At 41.6% G+C, this 26,925-nt stretch overlaps 1 protein-coding gene across 1 annotated transcript in view; it reads left to right on the top strand.

Moving 5' to 3' along the window:
- The first annotated feature begins 7,065 nt into the window (after window positions 1-7,065).
- The window catches only part of SCARA5 (scavenger receptor class A member 5), a 137,375-nt gene continuing 117,515 nt past the window's right edge, over window positions 7,066-26,925 (top strand). The window contains exons 1-2 of the mRNA XM_081944900.1: window positions 7,066-7,472; window positions 18,288-18,400. Of these exons, the coding sequence (XP_081801026.1) occupies window positions 18,289-18,400 (112 nt within the window). The 5' untranslated portion in view covers window positions 7,066-7,472; window position 18,288. The remainder of the gene's footprint in view (window positions 7,473-18,287; window positions 18,401-26,925) is intronic.

Below are 26,925 nucleotides of genomic sequence, written 5' to 3'. Positions count from 1 at the left end.
AATGAATTGGTTCAAGGAAGACCTCAACTAAGAAAGGAAATAAGCTCTTAGAGATCTAGACTCAATTCCTAGATTCATGCATCTTTATCACAATCCCTTGCGGGGTGGAGTCTGGGCAAAAAAATGGAGCTGAACGTTTACTGGCCAGTTGCCCTTCCTGTCACCAATGCAGAGTTATATTCAACAGATATATTCCCATTGTGCCCAGAGAGAGAAATATCCGCCTCTACCTAGAATCAAACTCACAGCCTCCTGAGTGAGAGCTCCACCTTTAGGCCACTGCACCACTCAATTTCTAGATTCATGCATCCTACAGTTTATTTAAGCATTTAGAAGGAAAAAAAACTCATTTGCCTAGGTTTAGTCTAAATCAAGACTTCTTAATCCAGGAATTGATCAGCTGCCCTATCAATTTCAGGTGATATGATCTATCAGACATACATTGGATACCATCATGCTTTGACTCCTGATAGAAACTGAAAAGATAGGAAATATTTCCTAAAGTAGAAGAAAAATACAGTAAGTTGGGAATGTGGATTTTTAAAATAGCATATCTTTTACAAATGTATGTATGTATGCATGTATGTATGTATGTATGTATGTATGTATGTATGTATGTATGTATCTATGTGTGTGTTACAACCTCTGGTATGCCCAAAGGCATACCAGGGGTTGTAACAATTACTAGGCAATTGCATCGGCCTAATATGCAATACAGCCCTGGTTCGAATCCCAGTAAGGGTATGGCTAGCTGATGAGAGCTAAATAGCTTGAAATGGATCCATACTAGTCTCCCTTTATTTATTTATCAGCACAAATACAACACACACACACGCACACACATCTTTTGATAAAGACCTATGAATGAATGGTCTGGTGGTATGAAATGTTACATTATGGTGCTATAGCAAGTAGAACTACCATTTCTGATATTTGCATAGACAGTTAAAGACAAACTTCACAGTGTTGCTTTGTCCTTCTTCAAAGGTCTGTGGTGCTGCTGCACTTTGGCTTGCAGAAGAGTAAAGCGAGAAGATGACTTCTGTTTTCTTTGACAACCTCTCTTTGTCCACATAACCAGACAGCTGGACTTCAAAGAGAAGCTGCAGAGGGAAGAGCCAGCTCAGTTCAGGATTTGCAGAGGGAAAATGTGGGAGGACAGCAATGAGGACACATAAAATTTCTTGCCAATGAAAGAACACCCCAAAGACCAGGAAGAAAACAGACTGTCCTGAGATGCTGGACACGGTTAAAATATATATTTCTGTAACCCTGACTATTGAAATAAATAAGTGCTGTTGATCACGCATAACGGCTTAAGATGGATGCACAAAAAGAATTTTAACATGATTTTTTTAACAGGAAAATCCCCCTTTCACATAGAAATATCTTCATGCCTGTTTCTCAAGGAAAAGTGACATTGTTTCCTACATTGGGGCCATCCAGAAGTCTTAGAGGATAATTCCTGTTCAACATAAATGGAAGACATGAGTTCATAAAAGATTGGCTCAAGGTATATATAGCTCAAAATAAAACCAAAGCCACAACTCTGGAATTCAAACTGTAACAACACAACAAACTCTTTGGATTTTCTCTGGAAGCAGAAGAGACAAGAATATGATTAGGGGACTGGAGCTAAAACACACGAAGAACGGTTGCAGAAATTGTCTGGTTTAATGAACCGAAGGTCTAAGGGTGACATGAAAGCAATGTTCTGATATTTGAGGGGCTGCCGCAAAGACAAGGGGGGGGAAAAACTATTTTTCAGAGCACCAGAAGGCAAGGCAAGAAATGATGGATGGAAACTCATCAAGGAGAGAAGCAACCTAGAAGCAAAGAGAAATTTCCTGACATTGAGAACAATGAACCAGTGGAACTGCTTCCCTCCAGACATTGTGGGTGCTCCAACACTGGTGGTTTTGAAGAAGAGATTGGACAACCATTTGAAATGGTGTATAGGTCAGTCTCCTGCTTGAGCAGGGGGTTGGACTAGAAGACCTCCAAGGTCCCTTCCAACTCTATTATTCTGTTATTCTGTTATGATCATTACTGCTATATGTAATGGACTGTGAGAGTAACCTTGAGGAACGTGAAGAAGACCTGCAAGGCAATGGGCAGATAAATCCATAATACGAAAGCAAGAATGAAATTTGAGAAAGCATCTGACCGGACCGTCCCTAGTTCTCTTTAGATCAGGGGTATCCAAACTTGGGAACTTTAAGACTTGTGGACTTCAACTCCCAGAATTCCCCAGGCAGCATGGCTGGCTGGGGAATTCTGGGAATTGAAGTCCACAAGTCTTAAAGTTCCCAAGTTTGGACACCCCTGCTTTAGATTAAAGCTGAGGGCGGGGGGAGAGTACATTCAGAGTTGCAAAATTATGTTAAAATACATGTTGAAAATACCTGACATCTCACTGCTGAAGCTGGCCTTCACTAGCTTCAATTAACCTACATGGAGAAGTCCTCCCCAATAGTAGGGGAATTCAAATTACAATGAAAAGGCTCATTTGAAAGGAAGCAGAAGACATTGTACTGAAGCTCCTAATCCTTAGTAGGAAAGAGTATAGCAGAAACTGGCAGGTTCAATTAATTATAATTGTTTCTGCTTGCACAGAATGAAAGTGGAAATTATAAAATAAATGAACGCACCTCCCACGCCACAAGATGCTCATACATGAGTGAACAGGTATAGTTGTGGAAATCCAAGTAAGCAAAGGTTTTTAACATTTGTTGGAAAATTGTGCAAACTATAGCATATATCTTCTACCGGGACTCCTGGTTGTCTATCAGCTGCTAGTTATTACTTGCATAATGTTAAATAAATAAATGAAGAATTTGGGTGTAATTCATCGGAAACCCCCTTCCCCCTTCCCAAAACCTCTCCTGTATGAGAGCTGAAGCTCTTCTTCTCCGGAAGAGCTTAAAATATTACAAAAACATTCTCCTCAACTGGAAACTTCAGTGGGTTCTGAAATCTGATTTGGTGATTAAAGATCCCCAGTGGCGTAGCGTGGGTTGTCAGCATCCGGGGCAAGGCAAATAATTTGCGCCCCCTAACCCGTGGATTTTAGCACTCGAGTCTCTTCCACTAGATTAGTTAAAAAACCCTTACCCCCTAAGCACATGTATTGTTTGTTATGAAAATACTGATGCAATTAAAGTAAAATGCATCTAAATACAAGTTTATTTTCAAACACTTTATTGAGTGCGAACATGCATTACACATTCTCCACATTTTCAGCAGGTCTATGAATACAAATCTACAAATGTAGTAACCTAGCATGGGCCATGCTATTATATGTCATCTCACAACCATCGTAAACGACAAAAAATATCAAGAACAAAAACTAAACATCAAAATGGAACCATACCCTGGAGATGATCCAAGACTGGGCTAGTGGAGCCAACTTCCTCAATCCTGTACCTCTAATTGTAATTCTTTAATAGAAGTGCAAGATATCAATCTGTATATACAGATTAATTTAAATTCGCCTGCTTTTAATTAGCGCAAATTTTTCAACAACGGAATTGAAATCTACATTAAAGTCTCTCTCAATGGACAGTATTGCTAGATTACTCAGTCTTTCTTGGCTCATTGTAGATCTCTGATATGTTTTGATTAGTTTAAGTTTTGAGAAACTTCTTTCACAACTCGCTGTAGAAACAGTGATAGTAAGAAAGATTCTTAATGTGACAACAAAGTTAGTTAAACTTTCTTGCAGCTTCCACTTATACACCCAGCGAAGCAAATCTAAAGCTGACCGCTGCTAGAAGGATAACTGGCTTCTAAAAGCCAACATTGTGGAATGAACTAACATGTCTCTGTCCATATCTAAATTGTGGCATATTTAAATATAATCCTATATTTTAAATATAGTTATGAGTGAACAGGATTTTTAAGTGTTTAATTGGTAGCCAATATGTAAATTAGAATTTACTTTCAAATAATAACCAAAGAATATATAATACTGAGAAGGTGACATAGACAAAGAAAATTGCATGACCGTAACAGGATGAAAAAAAAGGAATAGAATGGCCATCTTTGCATATTGAGACTAATCTTGGGGCCCAACGTAACTTTTTATCAAGCAGACATCTTTCTTAAATTGGTTTTTAATGCCTTGGGACCTATAGATGGATATAGGTTATGCACATCTGACAAATTATGCTTTATTTATTTTTATGTACCATTGTGGGATTCACTTTTTCAAGCATGGGTAATAAAATGCTTCAAATAAGTACAAAACCTGATATATTTATTACCATTGTATGTAGAAAGCAAGGAACTAACTAGATACCAAAGTGAAAATGCATATAAACAATCTGAAATGTAGTAATTGTTCTTTATAATCATCAATTGAAAATGCTGGTATTTTGGTGTGCAGGGAAGATCAAAAGAAGCAATTCCTATTCCACTGCCCTTTATTCCTCTCAGAATGGAATACCAAAGGAGGAGCAGCCTTCAGTCATATGGGCATGTGCAAATTTTCTACCTGTTGACACACCTCTCTTTGTAAGATGCTTGCTGGAAAGTCAGGCTCCAGAGGAAGTGTGTAGGAAATAAGAGGAAACAGCTTTGAAGAATAACTCTATTCTTCTGTTTGTTTCCCTGCTTTTTACACAATACTGAGGAAAGGACAAGGCTCATCTAGCCTAGCTCCTATTCATATGGAGAAAAGGAAATGGAACAACATTGAAAATCTGGTGCCTCCTTCCTACCATGCTACTCCATCACAGAAAGTACATGATCAACTATTTTGGCCCAACACATTTCTGCCGTCTTCTGTTCCTTAAGGTGGGGCAGTCAGAAGTGGAGAATGGTTCGAAATCGGCTGTTTTTATTTATTCCTGGATGGTCCCATCTTAGCACAACCAGGGGCGGGATTCAATTGTACCCATCAGGCACCCTTTCGCTGTCTTTTTTGGCTTAACCTTCCAACCCGCGCCTCAAATTCTTCGCCTCGATTGGTTCAGCTCTCCGGTTCTCTGGAAGGCCTGCACACGTATATTGTACTCTCTCTCTCTCTCTCTCTCTCTCTCTCTCTCTCACACACACACACACACACACACACACACACACACACACACACACGTTAAATACATAAATAAATGCATACCTCACTGCCCTCCCTTCCCCGCTGGAGTGTTTGGGCACGGAAAGTGTGTCCGCAAGAGAAAGCTAGGGCGAGCCCCCTTCGTTTACAACCCGAGTCGCGGGAGCCCGAGTTTTTTTGCGCGTAAGTGTGTGCTGGAAGGAGAGATAGACAGAAAGAGAAGGAAAGAAAAAGGGAGAACGCGGCCGGGAAAACTGGGGGGGGGGAGAGAGAGAGAGAGAGAGAGAGAGAGACTCAGCGAGCAACTCCTGACAGAGTCTAGCCCGACAGCGCGCCTGAGACTCTTCAACTGGGAGAGCGTGAGAACGCGAAAGTAGTAACAGCCCTTCTCGGCTGCACCAGCCGCTTCTCTTTGCCAGCTGCAAGCGCCCGACTATCGCCGGGAGAGAAAAGGCAGGGAGGGGATTCTGGAGGGGCCACATTCCCTGAATCCAGTTTCACTCTTTCTCTCTCCCTTCCCCAACCCCAACCTCCTCTCTCTCCCCCTCCTCCCCTCCTCGCCTCGCTCTCCCCTCCTTTCTTTCTTCCTCTCGCTTCCCCTCTCTCCTCTCCTCCGCGCCCCCCCAGATGTTGCGCCCGGTGCAGCCGGCCCCCCCTGCACCCCCCACGCTACGCCACTGAAGATCCCTATTCATTAAATTAAAAAGTAGCTCTTGTTTCCCAGTATGGTCCAATAGGGAGTACTACAGAACTCAACCATAATCTGGGATGAGATAAACACAGCTGAGGTCCACCCTATCTGTTTATGCCAGATTTTCCCATATCAGGGCACTCTCCAGATCCGTGATGGGGAACCTATGGCATGTGTACAAACAGGGGGCACGCAAAGCACCCTAGCTCAGCTCTACCGTGCATGTGCCCCCCCCAGCCTGTTTTGATCCCAGGAGTCTGCAGGAAGGCCTACTAGGCCCAAAATTGGGAGCGCGGGGGTCATGCACAGGGGGGAGGGAGCGCAGGGGGGGTTGGGTGTGTATGTGCAGGGGGCATGGTGTGTGGGGAGTCGCATGCACATTGCATTATGAGTGTGGGCGCGTGTGCACTTTCAGCATGCGACGACCAAAAGGTTAGCCATCACCGCCCTAGATGAATGTTTCTCAACCTTGGCAGCTTGAAGATGTGTAGACGTCAACTCTGAGAAGACTGATGGCCATGCTGCCTTGGCGTTTTAGAATTACATCCATATATATGGATAATTCAAAATATATGAAAAACAGCAGGTTGTTGAATCTCTACTACGAGCAAATAAAGTAAAATAGAGTGCATGATTCACTGGAAATTTTTCCAGGACCAGTATTCTTTTTCAAAACTCTGTGCCTGCATAAAAAGATTTTAGTGATTTTGGCCTATGATAAACATCAGGGCTGCTTTATACTGATCAGTACCAGGGCAATTTGATCTGACAAGCTTTGCATATTGTGCAAATCCAATTCTTGGTGGTTTATAGTTCATTTGAGCCTACTCATGGGTTTGTGCACTAACTATGCCAACATACTTTGAGATCATTGGCACGGGATATGGGCTTTGTATTATTTCTTCTACACTGGTGCATTCTATAAAGCAAATGCTCTTCACTTTGATTTCACCTTGTGGGAAGCAAATACACGTTTTGATTATTTTCTGTCACTTTGCTAAATTCTGTAGAAAAGAGTGATGGCATTTTTCATTCCTTCCTCTGTCCTTTTTTTTTTTAAATCAGCAAAATCCCTTACAAAGAGACTGTGTGTTCTGTTTCTAGGTTTTGTTGGCACTGGCTGCATTCTTTGATAAGCCAATGGCTCCCTGGGAGCTTTCAGATTGCAAATACGGATCTGTAGCTAACTTTTGAAAATAAAAAGCAATTCTAGCTGCCTTCCTTAGTTTGGCCACCAGAGAGTGCATATTTCCACAGGCGTTGCAGCCACAAACCTTCTACCTTTCCAAAAACTTTTTAAAACTCCAAACAACTGGAACTTTTTGCAAAGCACAACAACACTTCAGCCTTTGGACCTGCATCTGATTTAGCAGTGCATATTTTTGCTCTGTTTCCCATTCTTGTTGCCTCTCCATGTGCGGTGAGTGTCCCAGTCACCAGCCTTTGCTGGAGATGCTGAGGACTGGATTCTGAGAAAGCATCTGAAGTCCTTTGTCACAAAGGGTGGAGAGGTCTGAAGACAACTCAACAGCACCACCCCTTCACCTCCAATTGACTATGGAAGGGGCTGCTATATATGGCTAGCCAGCTTTCTCCCTTTCTTCTGGGTTGGAAGAACTTGACAAGAGAAACACTGTGTTTTTCTTTCCTCTCCTTCACCATGTCGTGTGGCAGAAACTAAGGAACCAAGGAGTCAAGTGCCTAAGCTACCAAATCCTCCTCCAGGTGAGTAGCGTACCTTACATCTTGTTATGGAATGGACTGAAGTGGCAAGGATTTTGTGGTTTGGTTGGGGAGGCAGAAGGATGTTTTACTAAGGTCTTTCCCTTCTTGTGCATAATCATGCTACGAAGATGTTCTGGGCCTGGTAATCTTTTTTTCTCTGTTGTCCTCATGAGTTGGACCTTGACCTTGAGCTCATCCCAATTTCTGAATGAGATGTGCTTAAGGCATCCTTACCGTTTTATCTTAATGCCATCCCCAAACACCCCCCCCCCCCTAAATTATATAAAATTTGCTAGGCTTTTTTTCATCGTTTCAAAATCAGGTGATTTGCGTTGATTGAAAACAGAGGCAGTGAAAGTAGGATACCAGTAGGCAGCATAACAGCAAAAATCATGCCAATGTGGTTTTCTGTCAGTTGAAGAAAAAAAGACGAGCCTTTCAGATCAGCTGTGGAGAAAAGTCCTTAGTCACTTATTTCCAGCATAGCTCTGAATTGTCTCTCCTCCAGTGCACCCCCCCCCCCAGCTATTATTTCCTATCTGTGAAGTAGGAACAACAGTGCCTAACTTTATATGTACAGGGCTGAAGTGGGAAGAAAGTAGGCACTTTACATTATTACAGTGTCTCTTCTACCTAGGTACGCTGTCTAACTATCCTTAATTATGCCCTCCCTTTCCAATCAATCTCTGATCCATTTTAATAATCTTCACGAGTGGGAGGTATGAACAGAGCTTAACTTCATTCTTGGAGAATGGTGAATTAAAAAAAGAAGAAGAAAAAAATTCTGCCTCTTGAAATGACATTTTTGTTTCTTCAGTGCAAAACAAAACCGATGGAATTTAAATATAGCCCAATATAAATCAAGTAAATATCACTGCTTAGCTACAACAACATCAATCCATCTATAGAAATCTCCAATGGTGCAGAAATAGGGCTGCAAAGAAGATTACACGACAGTGTCTGATTGTGATGGAGATGCTGACAACTGGAACTGGAGACCAGCTGAGAGGGAAGAAATTAGATATAAAGGGATTGTAGGTCTAAGAACATACTTGAATGGACGGGTGTTTCAAATATTAATATTACTTTTTTAAAGAAAAAATTGTAAACTCTATCCAGCAATTTGTTAGAGAATCTGGATTCCATTATGACAAGAAGCCCAGAAGGATATGACTACGTTCACAACAATTGTGCTATTTTTAAAATGCAAATATTAAATAATTAGACTTTCAATAATTTATGGGATTATTTCTGACATCCACCTACGGTATTTGGAACACACCTTCTGGTATGGACTAAAAATGGAAAGATGTCATTCTGGATCAAATCAGCCAGAAGAGTCTTCGCTTATGTTAAGAAACTGTAGTTTAACCGTAGCTTGTTAAATATACTATAATGGCCTAATGTTGTTTATTTGATTTGATTGATAAAGCTGCTGATCTCATTTAAGTGACTTTAGGCAGCTAACAGTACTGTACAATCAATAAAATACACAATAGAAAAATAGAAAATGAAAATAAAGTGCACAGCAGTTGGTCATCTAGTAATCTAGCCTATCATCCACACAACCAGGAGATGGGCTTTAAACCAATCTCAGGGTTCCAGGTTTGCCATTAATTGAAGTTTTCAAAACCTTATGAAAGCCAACAAGGACTGGTCCAATCTAATGATGTTTTAAAGGACGGGTGCCATAGCAATAGCAATAGCAATAGCAATACCAATAGCCTAGAAAAGGTGGGATCTTCTCAGCACACCAGCTGGCACTTCCTAGCCAGAGGTACCCACAGCATGCTCTTCATGCTAGATTGGGTTGGGTGGGCAGAAATGTTCATTTGTTTGTTTGTCTGTTTGTTCAACTTATATAGCTGCCCATCTCACATTTGTGACTTTAGGTGGCTTACAATTAAAATATAAATAGTACCCCCCTCCAAAATATCAAAAAAATAAAACAGCCCCACAAACAATACAAACATTAAAAACAAACAATTGAAGGCATAAAATATAATCACTGGGAGAGCATAGCCCTTCAAGGAGAGTAGAGCTGTTTTATGGACTCTACATTACTCTCTGATCCCTAGGCTAAATGGCAAAGCCATGACTTCAGACTCTTCCAGAAGGCCGTCAAGTGTTACGGTTAAGGGTACGACAATGCTAGGTAATGTTTATACATAATGCTAGACCACATTATGTTTTACAACCTAAAAGAATTGGCCTTATAAATATGTTAAGCCAAAAATAACTGACATTGGCGGACAATCCACATAATTTTTAATCATAATGTGGTGCGTTTAGTTATGGCTTAATGTACAATGGTTACTCAGCTAACATTGATCCAAGTCAGGGTTTTCCAAACTTAACAACTTTAAGACTTGTGGACTTCAACTTTCAAAATCCCTCAGCCAACCATGGGGAACTCCGAGAGTTAAAGTTCGTAAGTCTTAAAGTTTGGAGACTCGTGGTCTAAACAACTGGAAAGGAATGTATTCATGAACAACTCCACAATTAATCATCACCCTCTAAACTTTAGAGGGTGGGGAGAATAGCCATGATAGGTAAAGATAGAACATGGTTGAGATATAGATAGATAGGTTGGTAGATGGCAGGTAGAAGATAGGCAGGTAGATACGTAGGTAGATAAGATAGTGTTCCTTTGTTATTTTCTTTTGATTTTGTAGAGCTACAAAAATCCAGATGTGTACCAAATATCAGCAAAGAGTTTGAGTATTTCTTGATCTTTCTTTACTATCTAGTGCTCATCTGGAATTTTGCAGTTTAACTTCAGTTGCATTTACCTTATTCGTTAGGTCTGTTTTAGGATTTCCACTTTAACATGTCTGGCAGTCCTATAGACAATTTTCAGTAATCTCACTTCATGGATCACAAAAACCATCAGACCACTGGTGGCTGTAAGAATAGCAATTTACTCACCCAAGCGCTAGATGGCTGAATTGGTAGGTTCACCCCTATGGGTAGTCCTCAACTGATAATCGCTGTTGGTTATTTAAGCAATGCAGCTATTAAGTGAGTCCTACCTGATTATGCAAACTTTTTTGCTGCAGTTGTGAAGCAAATCACCATAAGCGAATATAGTTTCTCCTATTGACTTTGCTTTGTTGGACACCCTCTGGGAAGCTCACAAATGATCACAAGTGATCATGCGACCTAAGGTGCTGCAATCCCTTAGGGTGCTGGGAGCCAGAATTTTGATTATGTGTCCATAGAGAAGCCGGAACAATTGTAAGTATGAGGACTGGTAGTAACTTACTTTTCTTCAGCGCCATCATATGTTTGAGTGGTTGTTAAACAAATGGTCATAACTCAAGGACTATCTGTATACTGTATTTAAATAAGCTTGATGTTCCTTTTACCATAGTGGAAAGTTTTATGGAACTAACCTCTATGGACACAAACCATTGGACCAGTGGTGGGTTGCAGGCCGTACACCCTGATATGGACGTACCGGATCCTGCTCGGAGCACTGGGTACCATTTCAGTACGGTGCTCCGGAGGGCCCAACTGCCCGCCTGCGCTCCTTACCTGTGTTTTAAGCTTTTGGCGCTTCTGCGCACGTGCATGGCATATATGGCACCTGCGCCGTTTTCATGAAGGTGTCTCTTTGAGATTCCCCATAAGAAGCTTAAAAAAAAAGAAATGGCGATGAGGCTAAACTGGTGGTCTTATGGCAAAATAATATCTTTAACCTGTGTGATCCTACCCTCAAAACTAAGGAGGAATAAAATAGAATAACAGAGTTGGAAGGGGCCTTGGAGGTCTTCTACTCCAACCCCCTGCTTAAGCAGGAAACCCTACACCACTTCAGACAAATGGTTATCCAACATCTTCTTAAAGACTTCCAGTGTTGGGGCATTCACAACTTCTGGAGGAAAGTTGTTCCATTGATTAATTGTTCTAACTGTCAGGAAATTTCTCCTTAGTTCTAAGTTGCTTCTCTCCTTGATTAGTTTCCACCCATTGCTTCTTGTTCTATCCTCAGGTACTTTGGAGAATAGCCTTACTCCCTAGAAGAGCTTGATTCCCTGAGTCAAGCTATTCGTGGCATATAAAACCTTGACTGAATATTTAGTATAAGTCACCAAATCCTGCTTGTAAAGGCAAATCTTTGCCCTGCATGTCTGTGGAGATTCTCAGTCATCCAGTCTCATCCAAGAAACAAAATTTCGAGAAAAAACAAAATCCAGTTGCCTTTTTTGAAAAAGCACGTTCGGGATGTCACACTACATGCAATTCCAAGATCGTAGTAGAGCACATAATAGGCATGAGGTGACATTAAAGCACCTTCAACGTTGTCAGGGAATGTGGCAGAGTTTCCACTAGCAGACAAGTGGCATGGACATATAGTCCATGCTGCATAAAACCTCCGAAGTAATCTGGATAAGCACATTAAACATCCATCAGGCAAAGCATAATAAGCGTCCCAGAAGTCTTCCATGTGATTTGAAGTTTGAAGTATGGTTTTTGCAATGCCTGCTCTCTTCCCCTTGATCAAAGTGACAGGCTCTGAATGCATTTGCACAGCACAATTAATTTGAATCACCGTTCTGGATTTGCATAGTACATCGAACTACCAATTAAATTAAAATAAATTAACCAAAGAGGTTCACAATTACCACCCAGGGCTAGGCACAGGTTTTCCATAATTGGGGTAGCAAAGGAAAAGAATCTGAGTCTCCCCCACCCTTTTTTAAAAGCAAGAAGTAAAGAGGCAGTGGACTGAACAGAAACAGTAAAGGTAAGTTATCATCATTAAGCCTCCAGATTGTCAGATTTGAATGTGATCTTAAATTAAAAGAAAGCTAGGACTAAAGAAAAGTAGCAAAGTGGCTATGGAATAAAACAAGAGGAAAGGTGCAAGAGACAGATTTGACAGCTCTTTATAAAATGTTGCCAGCTGGGCCAGCTGACAACTTGATCAACTCCTTGTGCCAAATCCCATACGTCAAAATGTTAAATCTCCAAACTCAAGAATTTTGTTAATGGGTGAGACTAAAAAGTCCATCTGACCTTGCATTTTCTTTTTCCAACAATAACAGGGGAAAAGAAAAGTCATCTCAGAAATTAGGCATGGCTAGCATTTAATATTTGTGGGATTCATTCTTTGCACTTGTGAGATCAGTCTTGTCCATGGTGTTGTTGGGGATGGGACTGAGGTCTCATATGGCAAACAGGAAAAAAAAGAGAGAGAGCAGGACTTTGGCACAACCATAGGAAGCATCAGGATTTTGTTCATTTCCTCTAGATTTGGAAGTTCTTATTTTTATTAAAACTTTCAGGCTTTATCACAGTTTTCATGGATCTTCTACCTCCATAGAATGGGAATCTAGGCTATCAGTTTTCAACTATTATAGATGGGTTGAGGGCAGTGTGGTGGATCAGCAGTTGAGACACTGGACTTGTTGGCTGGAAAGCTGAACAACCCAGGTTGAAGACCCAAGTTCAAAAGCGGTTCAGAAGCATGTTAAGTGTGAGAAAATAAATAAGCACCACTTCTGTGGGAAGATAACAGCCTCCCTGCTTTCAAAATTCTGGTATGGCTGACCTTTCATAACTCTGACTCTAGTTTTGCAGAAGGAGTTCCTCCCTCTATTCTCATCCCCAGGGTTAGGAAAAGATGACCTTTTTGTGCTGATTTCAGACTTAGCCAGGTGGTTTGATCATGGCTTGGCAGTTCTCAATATCTCTAAACTAGGGCTGTCAAACTCGATTTCATTGAGGGCTGCATCAGGGTTGTGTTTGATGACGGGAGGCGGAGAGGGGGGCATGACCAGGATGGGTGCAGTCACCTCAATGTCACTCCTGTCAGCATCAGAGAAAATGGGTTTCCGAGCTTGTTTTTGGCTGCAACGGCCTTCTGCAACCCTCTCTCAGCAAAAATGGAGTTCTCAAACTCCGTTTTCGCTGGCAGAGGGTTGCACGAGGCTATCACAGCTGAAAACTGAGCTCAGGAGCTCATTTTCTCTGGCAGAGGCACCACAGGCCAGTCCCTCACTGTTTCCAAAGTGGCTCGGTGGGCCAGATCTACGCATCCCGCATGCCGGATCTGGCCTGCAGGCCTTCAGTTTGAGACCTCTGCTCTAAACATTTCATCAGTCGTGAATCTCACTTAGCTGAGTTAACCACTTAGTGAGCCAGTATGCATTGATAAAGCCCTTTAGAGAAGTCTGTTTGGGGCTGACTGCGTCAATATTTCATTTGTGCTGTTTTGTTACGCATGGCACATAGTGTGCTCTCCCAATTTAGCAAAACAGAACACACAAACAATTTTTGATGGAACTGTTTATAAACAAACGGCAAGGCAAGATTGCTTTTTTGTTTTGGTAGTAAATTGAATTTGAGCCTTCTTAGGGATTTCTCTAATCTTGTACCTTCCAGAATTCAAGTCCCATGATTCGCATCCAGCATGCTAATAACGGGGAATAATGGAACTTCTGATAGAGATAAAAGTTAGGGAGGTTTACGTGAGATTTTGAAAAATGGGCCGAATTAAATATTGATTTGAACAGACCTATCAGCTTGGCTGTCTTGCAGCAATGTCTTCTATAATATGGTGATGGGAGCAATCTGATGTGAGGTTGTATTATAACTAACTTAAAGAACGAAAGACCATTAATCAAAGAAAGCAATGGGGAAAGAGGGGGATGATAAGGATGAAGATATTAATTACATTTTTCTCTCTATACAATACAATACCAGAGTTGGAAGGGACCTTGGAGGTCTTCTAGTCCAACCCCTTGCCTAGGCAGCAAATCCTATACCATTCCAGACAAATGGCTATCCAACATCTTCTTAAAGACTTCCAGTGTTGGGGCATTCACAACCTCTGGAGGCAAGCTGTTCCACTGATTAATTGTTCTAACTGCCAGGAAATTTCTCCTCAGTTCTAAGTTGCTTCTCTCCTTGATCAGTTTCCACCCATTGCTTCTTTTTCTACCCTCAGGTGCTTTGGAGAATAGTTTGACTCCCTCTTCTTTGTGGCAACCCCTGAGATATTGGAACACTGCTATCATGTCTCCCCTAGTCCTTCTTTTCATTAAACTAGACATACCCAGTTCCTGCAACCGTTCTTCATATGTTTTAGCCTCCAGTCCCCTAATCATCTTTGCTGCTCTTCTCTGCACTCTCTCCAGAGTCTCCACATCTTTTCTACATCATGGCTGTTGTGGCCCAGCAGGAGCCGTTGGAGTTGCCACCAGACTCAGACAGTGAGGGTCCCTATGAGTTGGCTCAGGAGGATGTGGAGGACCCTGGACAGGGTTCCGACTCTGAGCAGGGCGCAGAGAGGGTGGTTGGCCACCAGGAGGCGTCTGAGGCATGGAGCAGTGGTGAAAGCCAAAGGAAGGGGGCTCCTGATGTCATGCCTTGGAGCAGTGGGGAGGAGTCACGGGACAGTGAGTCAGACATCAGCAGTGAGTTATTAGATGCTCATTACTGGCGTGCTACCCGGCGTAAGGAGCAATTGAGCAGTTACAGGAGGTAATTGCTCTCAGCTGCTGATAATTAGACTCCTCTCCAGACTATAAAGGGGCTGCTTGTGGACACACCCTTTGCAGGAATCAACTGATCATTAGAGTTGGAGACGCTCTCAGATCTGTGTCGTAGCTTGGCAGACTGGATTGCTGCCAAAGTGTTTACCTGGATTGCTGCCAATCTGTTCCCTGGACCTCTGCAGGCTGGAGTGCTGCCAAGGTGGTTATCTGGATCTTGGTAGCTGGATTGCTGCCAAAGGGTTCGCTGTAGCTGGATTGCTGCCCAAAGTGCTATCTTGACCTTGGCAGGCTGGATTGCTGCCAAGGTTGAACCTGTATGTCGATAAACATCTTGAAGAGACTTTGTGTCGGAGTGACTTGGTATATGAGAGGGGGGGGGGGGTCAGAACAATGGTGACCAAAACTGATTGCAATATTCCAAGTGTGGCCTTACCAAGGCATTATAAAGTGGTATTAACATTTCACGTGATCTTGATTCTATCCCTCTTATTGATGCAGCCTAGAACTGTGTTGGCTTTTTTGGCAGCTCTAGTCAAGGGCATGGAGGAAAGGAACCGCTGCACATTTAATAGACTTATGCAGGAATTGGATCAGGAAAGAAGACACAGCTGTCTTTTATTCTGTAGGAAATCTTACAGAGTTGTGGGAACTGGTGGAAACAGGAGTCTTTCATCTTATACTGAGCTTTTATACATATATACCAGAAGTTGTATTCTGCCAGTTCGCACCGGTTCAGGCAAACCGGTAGGCGGCAGCGCAAGGCTCTGCCCACCCACCCAGACATCATCACGGACCTTCTGTGCATGCGCAGAAGGTTCTACACATGCCCAGATATGCCATGTGTGAGTGAAGCGAGCACATGGACAGGCGCACTCCCGCTACCGAACCGGTAGTGAAGATAATAGGATACCATTACTGATGTATACATAAATAATTCATTGAAAGACTCATGAATCTTGAGTTACTTCTTAAGAAGAAAGAATTGAACTTAGAACATTACCAGGCTGATCCCAAGGGAGAGGTCAAATGCTCTAATTCCAGATCTAAGATCTAAGTCCAGCCCACCTTGAATTCCATTGACTCTTTATCTACTACCTGGATTTCCTGAAACCTGCAAATCCAGCAAACATTTTAGATGAACATCTATTCAACTGCTGATGCTCCTGTTCTTGTGTTTTCCTTCCTACGTTGGCCTTTATCCAGTGGTGGGATTCAAATAATTTAACAACCCGTTCACCCAGGTTGGCTGTTGTGGGAGACATGGCCCCCCCATCCCCATCCTCCAGCTCCACCACACATGTGGGATGAGCCTCCCGTGACAGCCAACCTGACCCTGGGTAAACCGGTTTTTAAATGACCCTTCCCCCACACACTCTCAAAGTGGATCCTGGGCGCTGTGCTGCAATGGAGATACAGGCAATGGAGTGGCTGGCACAAGGGAAGGAAGAGGAGCGGGGAGAAGAAAGAGGGAAAGCGGTCTTCTCCTTCTCTCACGCTGGCTGCTCCGTTGCCCATTTCTCCATTGCAGAGCAGTGCCCAGGATCATCTTTGATAGGAGTGGGTGGGTGGATAATTTAACAACTGGTTTGCTTGAACCGGTGCAAACCGGCTGAATCCCATCACTGCCTTTATCTCTTTCTTTTCCCTAAGTTTTCACTCTGTATAAATGGTAGAATGCAGAGACCTTGCCTATTCTGTCATGTAAGTCAGTGTTTCTCAAACTTGGCGACTTTAAGTCCTGTGGACTTCAACTCCCAGAATTCCCCAGCCAGCTATGCTGGCTGGGGGATTCTGGGAGTTGAAGTCCACAGGACTTAAAGTTGCCAAGTTTGAGAAACACTGATGTAAGTCCTCGACATATGATCACAATTAAACCCAAAATTTCTGTTGCTAAGCGTGACAGTTGTTAAGTGAAAGCTGCTCCATTTAATGACTTTTTTCAGCACAGTTGTTAAGTGAATCACTGCTGTTATTAAGTTAGTATCATGGTTATTAAGTACATCTAGCTCAGTGTTTCTCAAACTTGGCGACTTTAAGTCCTGTGGACTTCAACTCCCAGAATTCCCCAGCCAGCTATGCTGGCTGGGGGATTCTAGGAGTTGAAGTCCACAGGACTTAAAGTCGCCAAGTTTGAGAAACACTGATCTAGCTTCCTCATTGCCTTTGCTTGTCAGAAGGTCACAAAAGGTGATCACATGATTCCGGGACATTGCAACCATCATAAATATGAGTCAATTGCCGAGCATCTGAATCACGTGACCATGGGGATGCTGTAATGGTTGTAAAATGTGAAAAATAGTCATAGGTCACTTCAAATGGTCACTAAATGAACTGTTGTAAGTTGAGAACTACCTGTACTTCGGTAGGGTTTGATTTCTATCAATAGTTATACATCAGTCGGTCATGCAGTAGTATGCTATCTGTGCCAAATGTCCATCATCACTGATTATGGATCTTCTTTGGGATGCCAAAATTTTATGCTTCAGAGCAGCTGCAAATATTCACTGATCTTCTGATCCCAAGTGGGGGATCCAGATCAAATCCAGCAGTCTCCACAGAAGTAAATGAAAGCTGTAAGACACACAAGCACAGCTGCATCAGATGAAAACTCATCTTAGTCCAATATGTTGATTCCCATTGTGGCCAGATACTTCTGAGGTACTTTCAACAGATAGATACATACAGCAAGTGGTATTTGGAAGATACCAAGATTTGGAAGTAACCCTTCCACCCAAGGGTTTAAAGACCCACAGAGTCTTTAAAACAGCCCTTCTCCAAGGAACTTATACAATCCCCTTTTAAATCACCCACGTTTGTTGCCGTCACTCTTATCCCATCATATCTTTTGACAGTGAATCCCTTGAGTTAATTATTTCCTATATCTGTTCTAAATCTGTTTTCAATTATCTTCACTTGATGCGAATTAATTGTAAAGTTTTGAGAGGAGAATTTTTTTTCCTGTCTACTTTATCATGCCTTGTCTCAGTTTATACATCTCAGTCATATTAGACTTGTTAGACTTTTTCCCCTTATGTTCTAGTTGTATAAAAAGACTTGTATAAAAAGGATTAGAACACTTTCAGATTGGATTCAGATTGTTTTGGTTGCCCTCTTCATGCTTCTTATGTCTATTGATTCCTGTCACTGCCCCCAACATTAGCCAAACAAGTTGGAGTGGATGTTGAAGTCTGAATTGATAACGCTTCAGTAACATCTCAGAATGTTCAGCGCATGCATGCAAAATATATAACGTAAAGATCAATCGATCTTCTCCAGTTTTTCAATGAATTCTTTTATGTGCCTTGCATAGGATGGAGAATAAAGCCATGTATCTGCACACTTTGGGTGAAAGAGAGAATGGATCCATCCTTGAAGAGCCATTTGATGGAAAGAACCTCTCAAAGCTGAACCTCTGTGATGACGGTAAGTCCCAGGAAGAGTTCTGAGATCAAAGAGCCTTACATCAAGAATCAAAGGAGCATGATGATGTGTAGACCAGGAGTGCTAATTTATGCAAATTCTTATATGGACATTCTTGAATTACACCACTTAAACCAATTCCTCATTAAAGATTGAGAATCCCCCTGTTGTCAAATTTCCAGCACTGTTCTCAATCAGAAAAATATTGTTCGCCGTGCAATGTGTATTTGGGGAGATAAATCGCATTTTAGAATGCAGTTGGGGCATATGGGAAACACAGTACAGAAAAGTGGCTTCATGAACTGAACGGGCACGTTGTGATATAATACAAAACCAGACTGAGCAATGTGTGAACAGATTCAGACACATCAGAGTTCCATCCCCAAGTGTAACTCGGTAGAGGGCTATTTTGAAGTAACAGTGAAAGTGGTAAATCAGGGGTGTCAAACTCAAATTCATTGAAGCCACATCAGGGCTGTGGTTCACCTTGGGGGGCTGGGGGGGCATGGTTGACTAGGTGGGTGTGGCCAAATGGGTGGGCCTGGTCATCTTGATGCCACTCACTGGGCATTGCCGACTGGATGGGTGTGGCCAACTGGGTGGGCATGGCCAGCTTGACGCCACTCCCCAAACTGCTGGCATGTTTCTTCTTTACATTGGGTAGACTGAGCTGAAGTCACACTCCCCCCATGTTTCCCCTTCACATTGGGTAGATCAGGCTGAAGTGATGCAGGCTGGCCCCTTACATTTTCTAGGCCAGCCCCTGGGCTGGATCTGACCACAGTGCAGGCCAGATGTGCCCCGCGGGCCTTGTGTTTGACACCCCTGTGGTAGATGAATGTACTATGGGATTCTATCATCTGAGTACTAAATCTAGACCAGTCTTTCCACATAACTGCTGAGGCAGACGGCACGTAGTCCAGCATAAGTGCTAGGTCACTATGAACCAGACATTAGTTCATATAGTTTAATATTTTCTTCTTCCATACCAAGTCTGAATTTTGATTTTTAAAATTAATTATTTTGGCACTGGATCGAGGTATTTTTATTTGGCTAAGCATTTTCATAATTGTATTGTTTGGGTTAGTTTGCAGTTTTCATTACTTGCAGTCTCTTATTTCTATATTTGTTTCTAGTTTTGTAGTATGGTATGTATGAATTTGGATTCCAGGATATACTATTTCTAAATGTCAGTAAATAAACATTAAGACATGCCAGGGACTGGAACGCAAGGCACTTAGCATGCAAATCTAATGAATTTAATACTGGAGTACAACCCTTCCTTAAACCACATGTATACACACTCGCCCGTGTACAATGAGGTTTAAATGGCCATTGTATAAATTTGCCTTTGACACAGCAAGCCACTGTATAATGAACCCTTTTTAAAAAACCTTCTTGTTAAGCAGCACAGATTTGCATCCTTGTATCAATGAGTGGGACCGATTTTTCCATCAGCATATTTGAGGTTTAGGTCCATCACTGGAAGCTTTCAAGATGAGACTGGACAGCCAGCTTGCCTTCAGAAATTGTGGGTGCTGGAGGTTTTTAAAAAGAGACTAGACAGTCACTTATCTGAAATGGTATAGGTTCTCCTGCCTGAGTGGGGGGCTGGACTAGAAGTCCTCCAAGGTCCTATTCTATTTCCATTCCAATTCCCAATTCCCATTCCATTCCATTCTATTCTATCCTGTCTGAAATGGTATGGGGGTCTCCTGCTTGAGCTGGGAGTTGGACTGGGTGACCTCCAAGGCCCCTTCCAATTCTGTTACTCTATGTTTTTCCTATGTTATTACAGATGACACTTTATTCAGGACAACAAAAAATTGCAAAATAATTTCACTGAATTTATAAATGGGAAATGAAAAGAAAACATTAAGTGATGCACAATGGGAAATCAAGCACACATTGCCAAGATAGTAATGCATTTCTGAAACAGTGGTGGAAAAAAATATCTTGGGTAGTGGGACATTAGTGTCACAAAAACATTGACAATAAAAGACAGAGAAAATGAGTAAAAAATATATGGTAGAAATTGTAATATAAAATGCCTGGTTGCCTTAGACAGTAGACCATATCAAGACACTGTGCAAAAATAAGACCTCTTTGTCTAGACTCTAAAATGACTACAGAAAGCAGAACCTTGAAGTTTCAATTCCTGTGAATTAGGAGTGTGGCCAATCTAAACTGGTCATTAAGCGATAAGACACTTTCAAAAATTTCCAACTTGGTATAGATTTAAGCCATGTTTATCTCTTTGTTGCCCTGGTAGCGGATTCTTCCTTCCTCCCTCCCTCCCACCCTCCCTCCCTCCCTCCCCCCCTCTCTCTCTGCAAAGGTTATCCTTTCTATTCTCTACAACAATCTACAACTTTTCCAGCCCTCTGAAAAAAAGCTAAACCTTTTATGAAAACATTTTAGTGCTGCTGGCAGATTGGGAATATGCATTGAGTTTTGACCCTTCCATTTTAAACATTTTTAAGCCATCTCTTCTTCAAGAAACTGAACAAACTGAAGTCAAGCAAGGTGCAGCCAATTTTTCAGTCATTAGAGCTTTCATCCAGTCCTATAAGCAACTTTAATATATTCAGGTCACTTGGGTTTCTTTGGCAGTGATGCGGTAGCCTAAAGGTGGAGCTCTCACCTCACAATCAGGAGGCTGTGAGTTTGTTCCTAGGTAGAGGCAGGTATTTCTCTCTGTGGGCACACTGAGAATATATTCGCTGAACAAAATTTGGCATTAGCGACAGGAAGGGCATCTGGCCATTAAAACACTCTGCTAGCTCCATTCAATTGCCTACACTTTGCACTGCAAGGGATTATGGGGGTCATTAAATGAAGATGATGACTTGCTGGTTTTTCTTGGCATCTAAGCCATAATGGATTTAGACAAATCACAATTTAGCCTGATTCATGTGTGATTCTGGTTACTAAATTAGATGTCTGGAATAGGTCACTCAAAGATCATGGGCTACTTCTTAAAATAAGTGAAACTAATTTCCAAGTGCAAGGAATTTTGAATTTCACTATTCCTCAAGAATCTGAGCAATAAATGAAGTAGGGAGATGCTTTTAACCTTCAAAGGGTGCAACTTCTCAGCAACGAAGTGTGCGGAAAATTGTGTGGAGTGTCCAAACTGCAGGTCTTGCATTTGGTAGCTCTGACCTAAACCATCTGGACTTCTTTAGCGTAAGACCAAGACAATTAAGCTACTTTTATGACTACAAGAGTGATGTACTGTCTGTTGGCATATTCCAGCATGGACTCTGGAAAGTACCACTTTGACACGAGCAATTTACCACAGCCGAAATTTGCCACACATGTTAAGGTTTGCCTTGCTAATAACATTGCACTTGTAAAAACAATTTTTGTAATTGTGGTTTTTCTGAAAAATGAAAACCAGAAACTTGATGTTCTCTTTTGATCTTGATTAGAGCTGTTCCAAACTTTTAATTGAGGACGTTTTTAGATAGAGAAGTGTTTTAACTTTTTTTTTGTAACGTGATAAGATTTACATGATTCACTTTTGTCCTACTCTCTTCTAACAAGTGCAACTTTCTTTATTGCTGTTTAAATGTGTTTTTTTTAAATGAGGATTTTTGCTGTGATCCTAGTCAATTAGGGTTCCTACAGTCTGTACAGCACATCCCTATGCCACGAAGTCTGCCAGATTTGGCTTTGTGGTAACTTTAATTATAAGGAAATCCAGGGCTTTGGCAGGGTAAATTAGGAGTGAGGAGAAAGTAGGCTGCTGTAAGAGTAAATAGCCTCCTTCAGTAATAGACCATCTTTTTTCTTATTGTGCTTTTATTGGAACATATTCAGTAATCCTAGTGGACAACCATTTAAGTCCTAGTGGACAACCATTTAAATATGAGCCAGCAGTGTGCAGCAGCTGCCAAAAAAGCCAACACAGTTCTAGGCTGCATCAACAGAGGGATAGAATCAAGATCACGTGAAGGGTTTATACCACTTTATAATGCCTTGGTAAGGCCACACTTGGAATACTGCATTCAGTTCTGGTCTCCACGATATAAAAAAGATATGGAGATTCTAGAAAGAGTGCAGAGAAGAGCAACAAAGATGATTAGGGGACTGGAGACTAAAACATATGAAGAACGGTTGCAGGAACTGGGTATGTTTAGCTTAAGAGAAAGAAGGACTAGGGGAGACATGATAGCAGTGTTCCAATATCTCCGGGGTTGCCACAAAGAAGAGGGAGTCAAACTATTTTCCAAGGCACCTGAGGGTAGAACAAGAAGCAATGGGTGGAAACTAATCAAGGAGAGAAGCAACTTAGAACTGAGGAGAAATTTCCTGACAGTTAGAACAATTAATCAGTGGAACAGCTTGCCTCCATAAGTTGTGAATGCCCCAACACTGGAAGTCTTTAAGAAGATGTTGGATAGCCATTTGTCTGAAACGGTATAGGGTTTCCTGTCTAGGCAGGGGGTTGGACTAGAAGACCTCCAAGGTCCCTTCCAACTCTGCTATTGTATTGTATTGTAATTAAAAATGATGGTTATCAGAGTGAAGTTCAAAGTCCTACATAATTCAGTGGCGATTTCCAGAATCTGGAATTCCTTGTCCAGTATGCTGATCTGATGATTTTCCAGCAAGAGGCAAAGACATGAACCACATTGACTGATGTGCATTTGTGTGATGACCCTAGGACAAGGCACGAAAGCCGCACAGCCAGCTGAGAGTTCAAACTCACCATTAATGCCCCACATTTTCCTCAAATGCTCCCACATTCTTGGCAAGTCCCAGAGCAAAGTGGGACACACACACACGTGGTGTCATGCCCCTGTCAGAGTCTGAATCTGCGGCGGAAGATGAGCTGGCATAAGGACTGACAGCGAGTGAGAACGCAACTGCATTGGCCTTGGAGGAAACTGGGGAAGGGCAGAGTCAGTCTAGGCAAGCCTTTTTGGAATTAGTAAAGCCGGCAGGCATGGAGGAACCGAGGCAGGATGAACAGGAGAGGCACAGCTCAGATGAGAAGCAAGAACCACCTCCTCTTGATGCAAGGGCTCGGAGAGTGCAGAGAAGGCGTGATCAGCGCAGATGGAGCAGGCTACTCATGAGGAGAGTGCCCTGCCCATCTTCACCAGGCACACCTGGAGAATGAGACTTAAGGAGATGCTGTGGGGAGGAATCCCACCACTGATATGTGCCATTATATTGGGCTAGTGGTGCTGATGGGTAGATTGAATAGCACCACTATACCAATATCTGGTAATACATCCAGGTTTGGAATTGAAAGGTTACTGGGCAAATGAGAGATTTCTTCCTCACAGAGATCATATATGCATGTTTAAATTTATATGAGAGACCACCTAAGACCTTTTTCTGTTTCAGAATAGGAACAATAGGTTCTAATTTTCATCATGCTCCCTAAGGGCCTGGTATGAGTATTAATATCAGAAAAACAGATTGTAACTTTCCTCATTTTGAAACCTTAGCTCCATCTGTTTGGCCAGTGACAAGACGAAGGCCACAAGTTGACAATAAAACTATGCCAGTAATTAAAGACATATTGCAACAGAGAGGAGAGAGGCAAGGATGTTATATCATAGCTTAATCACTCCTTAAGAAATCCCTTGTTTTTTCCTCCAGAGAAACAATTTGGGTATTTAAAAGAATTATCTTAGTGATTTATTATTGTATTTCGGAATAAACTATGAGTAACATGTTTTTAATTTACTGGGATATGCAAGTATGTGAAACATAGCTTGGTTCAGGGTAGTAGGTCAGTTTGAAGCTGTCATTTACCATTAGTTTATGAACTGTAATTATGGCTTAGCATGAAGAAAGGGGAAGCTTGGGGACATTAAAAAAAAAAGGTCAGGATAGTGGCTGAAACTGCATAGTTGAAGCACTTTCCCTTTTAAAATATGTGTACTATCCAAAAAGGAATAGAGCTTTGATGCTGTGGGCCAGGGGTGGGTTCGGGCTTCTTCTACTGTCGGTTCGCTCAGGGACATGTTTTGGGCACGCACAATTGCTTTACCCTATGCGTGCATGCACAGTAGGTTAAAAAATGCTTCTGTGCATACGCAGAAGCAAAAAACAAGATGGCAGCGCCTATGGTGCTGCCGATAGAACCGGTTCAGGGGCCTGGCTGGCCGAGTTACTATGTACTCGGCCGAACCGATCCACACTGGTAGGAACCCACCTCTGGTGTGGGCACAGCCACCATTTTTACTTTTTGATCTATACTGCAGCCATCATGATGAAGGAGAATGGGGCACGTACTTTATTTGCAGTTACCTAAGTAATTGTGGTTTGGGGGAAAGTGCTGTCCTTCCTAAACTGGTATGAAACCACAGATACACATAGGAAGAGTAACTAAGTATGGGGGGAAGAGGCGGGGAGGGCCAATGGCCAAACAAACCATGCAGACTTTGCTCATTTACAAAACTGGTTCTGTGTTTCTTCCAGATTATTAAGATATTGTTAAAACCAATTGTGATTTGGGCCTGTATCCACTTGCACCTAGCCCTGTCCCAAACTTGGTATCAGGTTTCCTAAAAATGCCCTAATTGATTCATGAGTATCGAGTCAAGTTTCAATACAAAACTAGTCATTTATTAGGAGCATCATAGGCAAGATCTTTTCGTAGCCAGGTCTTAGCTTTGTTTGAGTTATAGCTGAACTTTAACCTTGTTCCTCCCCTCCCCTCAGTCTGTGTCATAAATCACATTTCCCAATGAGGTGCACCCCTCCCAAACCTGCTGCAGTAATCTGAGACCCGACTTCAGCCAACAGTATGCGTGGAATGCGTTTCCCCCCTTCCCTCACTATGACAACATTAGGAGTTGACATTTGGCCTATGAGCTCTTTGCCAGCCTATAAGTGAAATAGTCCAAAGTTGTTCTTTGCTGCACTGCCATTACCATATATTTTTTTCTTTTTACAACCCTTTAATCCTTTTATTTGGGGTGGAGTCAGGGCAACTGAATGGAGCTGAGTATTTACTGATTGGATGCCCTTCCTGATGCCTATGCAGAGTTCACAGCAGATATTTTCTCCTTGTGCCCTGATAATGAAACATCTGTCACGATTTAGGATTGAAGTCCCAATCTTTAAGGTGACCAACTTTTTTACAATGAAAAGGAGGACAAAACACGTTCTATTGTCCAAAATGCTAAGGTAACCAACTTTTTTACAATGAAAAGGAGGACAAATAAATTGGAAAAAATATATCGTAAATAAAAGAAATATTTTATTCATTGCAACAATAATACACTAAAATATGATATATGCATAATAAAAACATTTGCAACATTTTATATTGTAATTATGCTTACATGCCTGTTAATTATTATTTAAATGAGTACTTTTCCATTGAATTAATATTTTTTGTCAATGTATCATCATCTAACAATATATTGGAAATATCTGAACAAGAAATATCCTTCATATTGAATTTTACGGCAAGTGCTGCAGGTAGAGTATCAACATTCAATCTCGATTTCTCACTTGTCGAAAAATCATTGGCAATTGAAAAAAACTCTTTCAACTGCTGCATTAGTTCCAGGGCAGCACAACGTAAATTGAACAAGTATAAATAAATGTTCACATGGAATATGTTCATTTTTGAAATGGTTGAAAATATCCACCCATCTTTTATCAATTTCAACATGTTGATTTTCCCATTGTATTAATTTTTCATAATTTAAATATACATTCAGTATTCTAATTTCTTCAAAGAGACAATTGTCGTCTATTTTAATGTCTAGCATTTCTTTAGATAAAAATTCAACACAAGATTCAATATCTGTTCAATATACTTGCGATGAAGTAAAAAAAAACACCATTAAAAACTGTTTAATAAAATGTGAATTGTACTTACCTCTGTATAATTGAATATTCACTGAGAAAGAAATAATTACCGTGAGTCATTCAATTGCCGATGTGCCATGAGTCTACTGCGTGCGTATGTGCCGTGTTGTGTTTTGGTAAGAAGTAAACAAAGCCACTTGCACGCAGCGCTCTCTCTCAAGGTCTCGTCAAATACAAATACGTCACATAACGCGCAACAGATTAGTCTTCAAATATCGAAAAGGAGGACATGTAGGAGGACACTTTTCGAGGGAGGACAGAACTTACGAAAGAAGAACTGTCCTCCCTAAAGGAGGACGGTTGGTCACCTTACAACCTTCCAAGTGGGAGGCAAGCATCTTCCCTTCTAGGCCACTGTGCCGCTCATTGACATTACCATAATGTTATCTCCATTATTCCAAAGATAGCCAGTTTGATGTACTGTAAGTCACCAGGCTAGAAATTGGGAAACCAAGATGTTAAGTAAATAAGCTCCCGTTAGGAGAGCGAGTGTGCAGAGAAGCGTAATGAGAGTGGTATGGAAGAACACGCACACCAGCATACAGAGACACTGCAGTTTAAATAGGCTTTTACTTTCACGGAAATAGAGGTATCAGAGTCCATCAAACAGTCCAAGTCATACACGGATAAGACAGTCAGTCATCAAAATCTTTCAGTTAAGGGATAATCCAAATAACATA

Source organism: Natrix helvetica (assembly GCF_964273705.1).
Source record: "Natrix helvetica genome assembly, chromosome: 2".
Classification (NCBI taxonomy): Eukaryota; Metazoa; Chordata; class Lepidosauria; order Squamata; family Natricidae; genus Natrix; species Natrix helvetica.
This window is presented reverse-complemented; position numbering and strand designations above follow the sequence as displayed.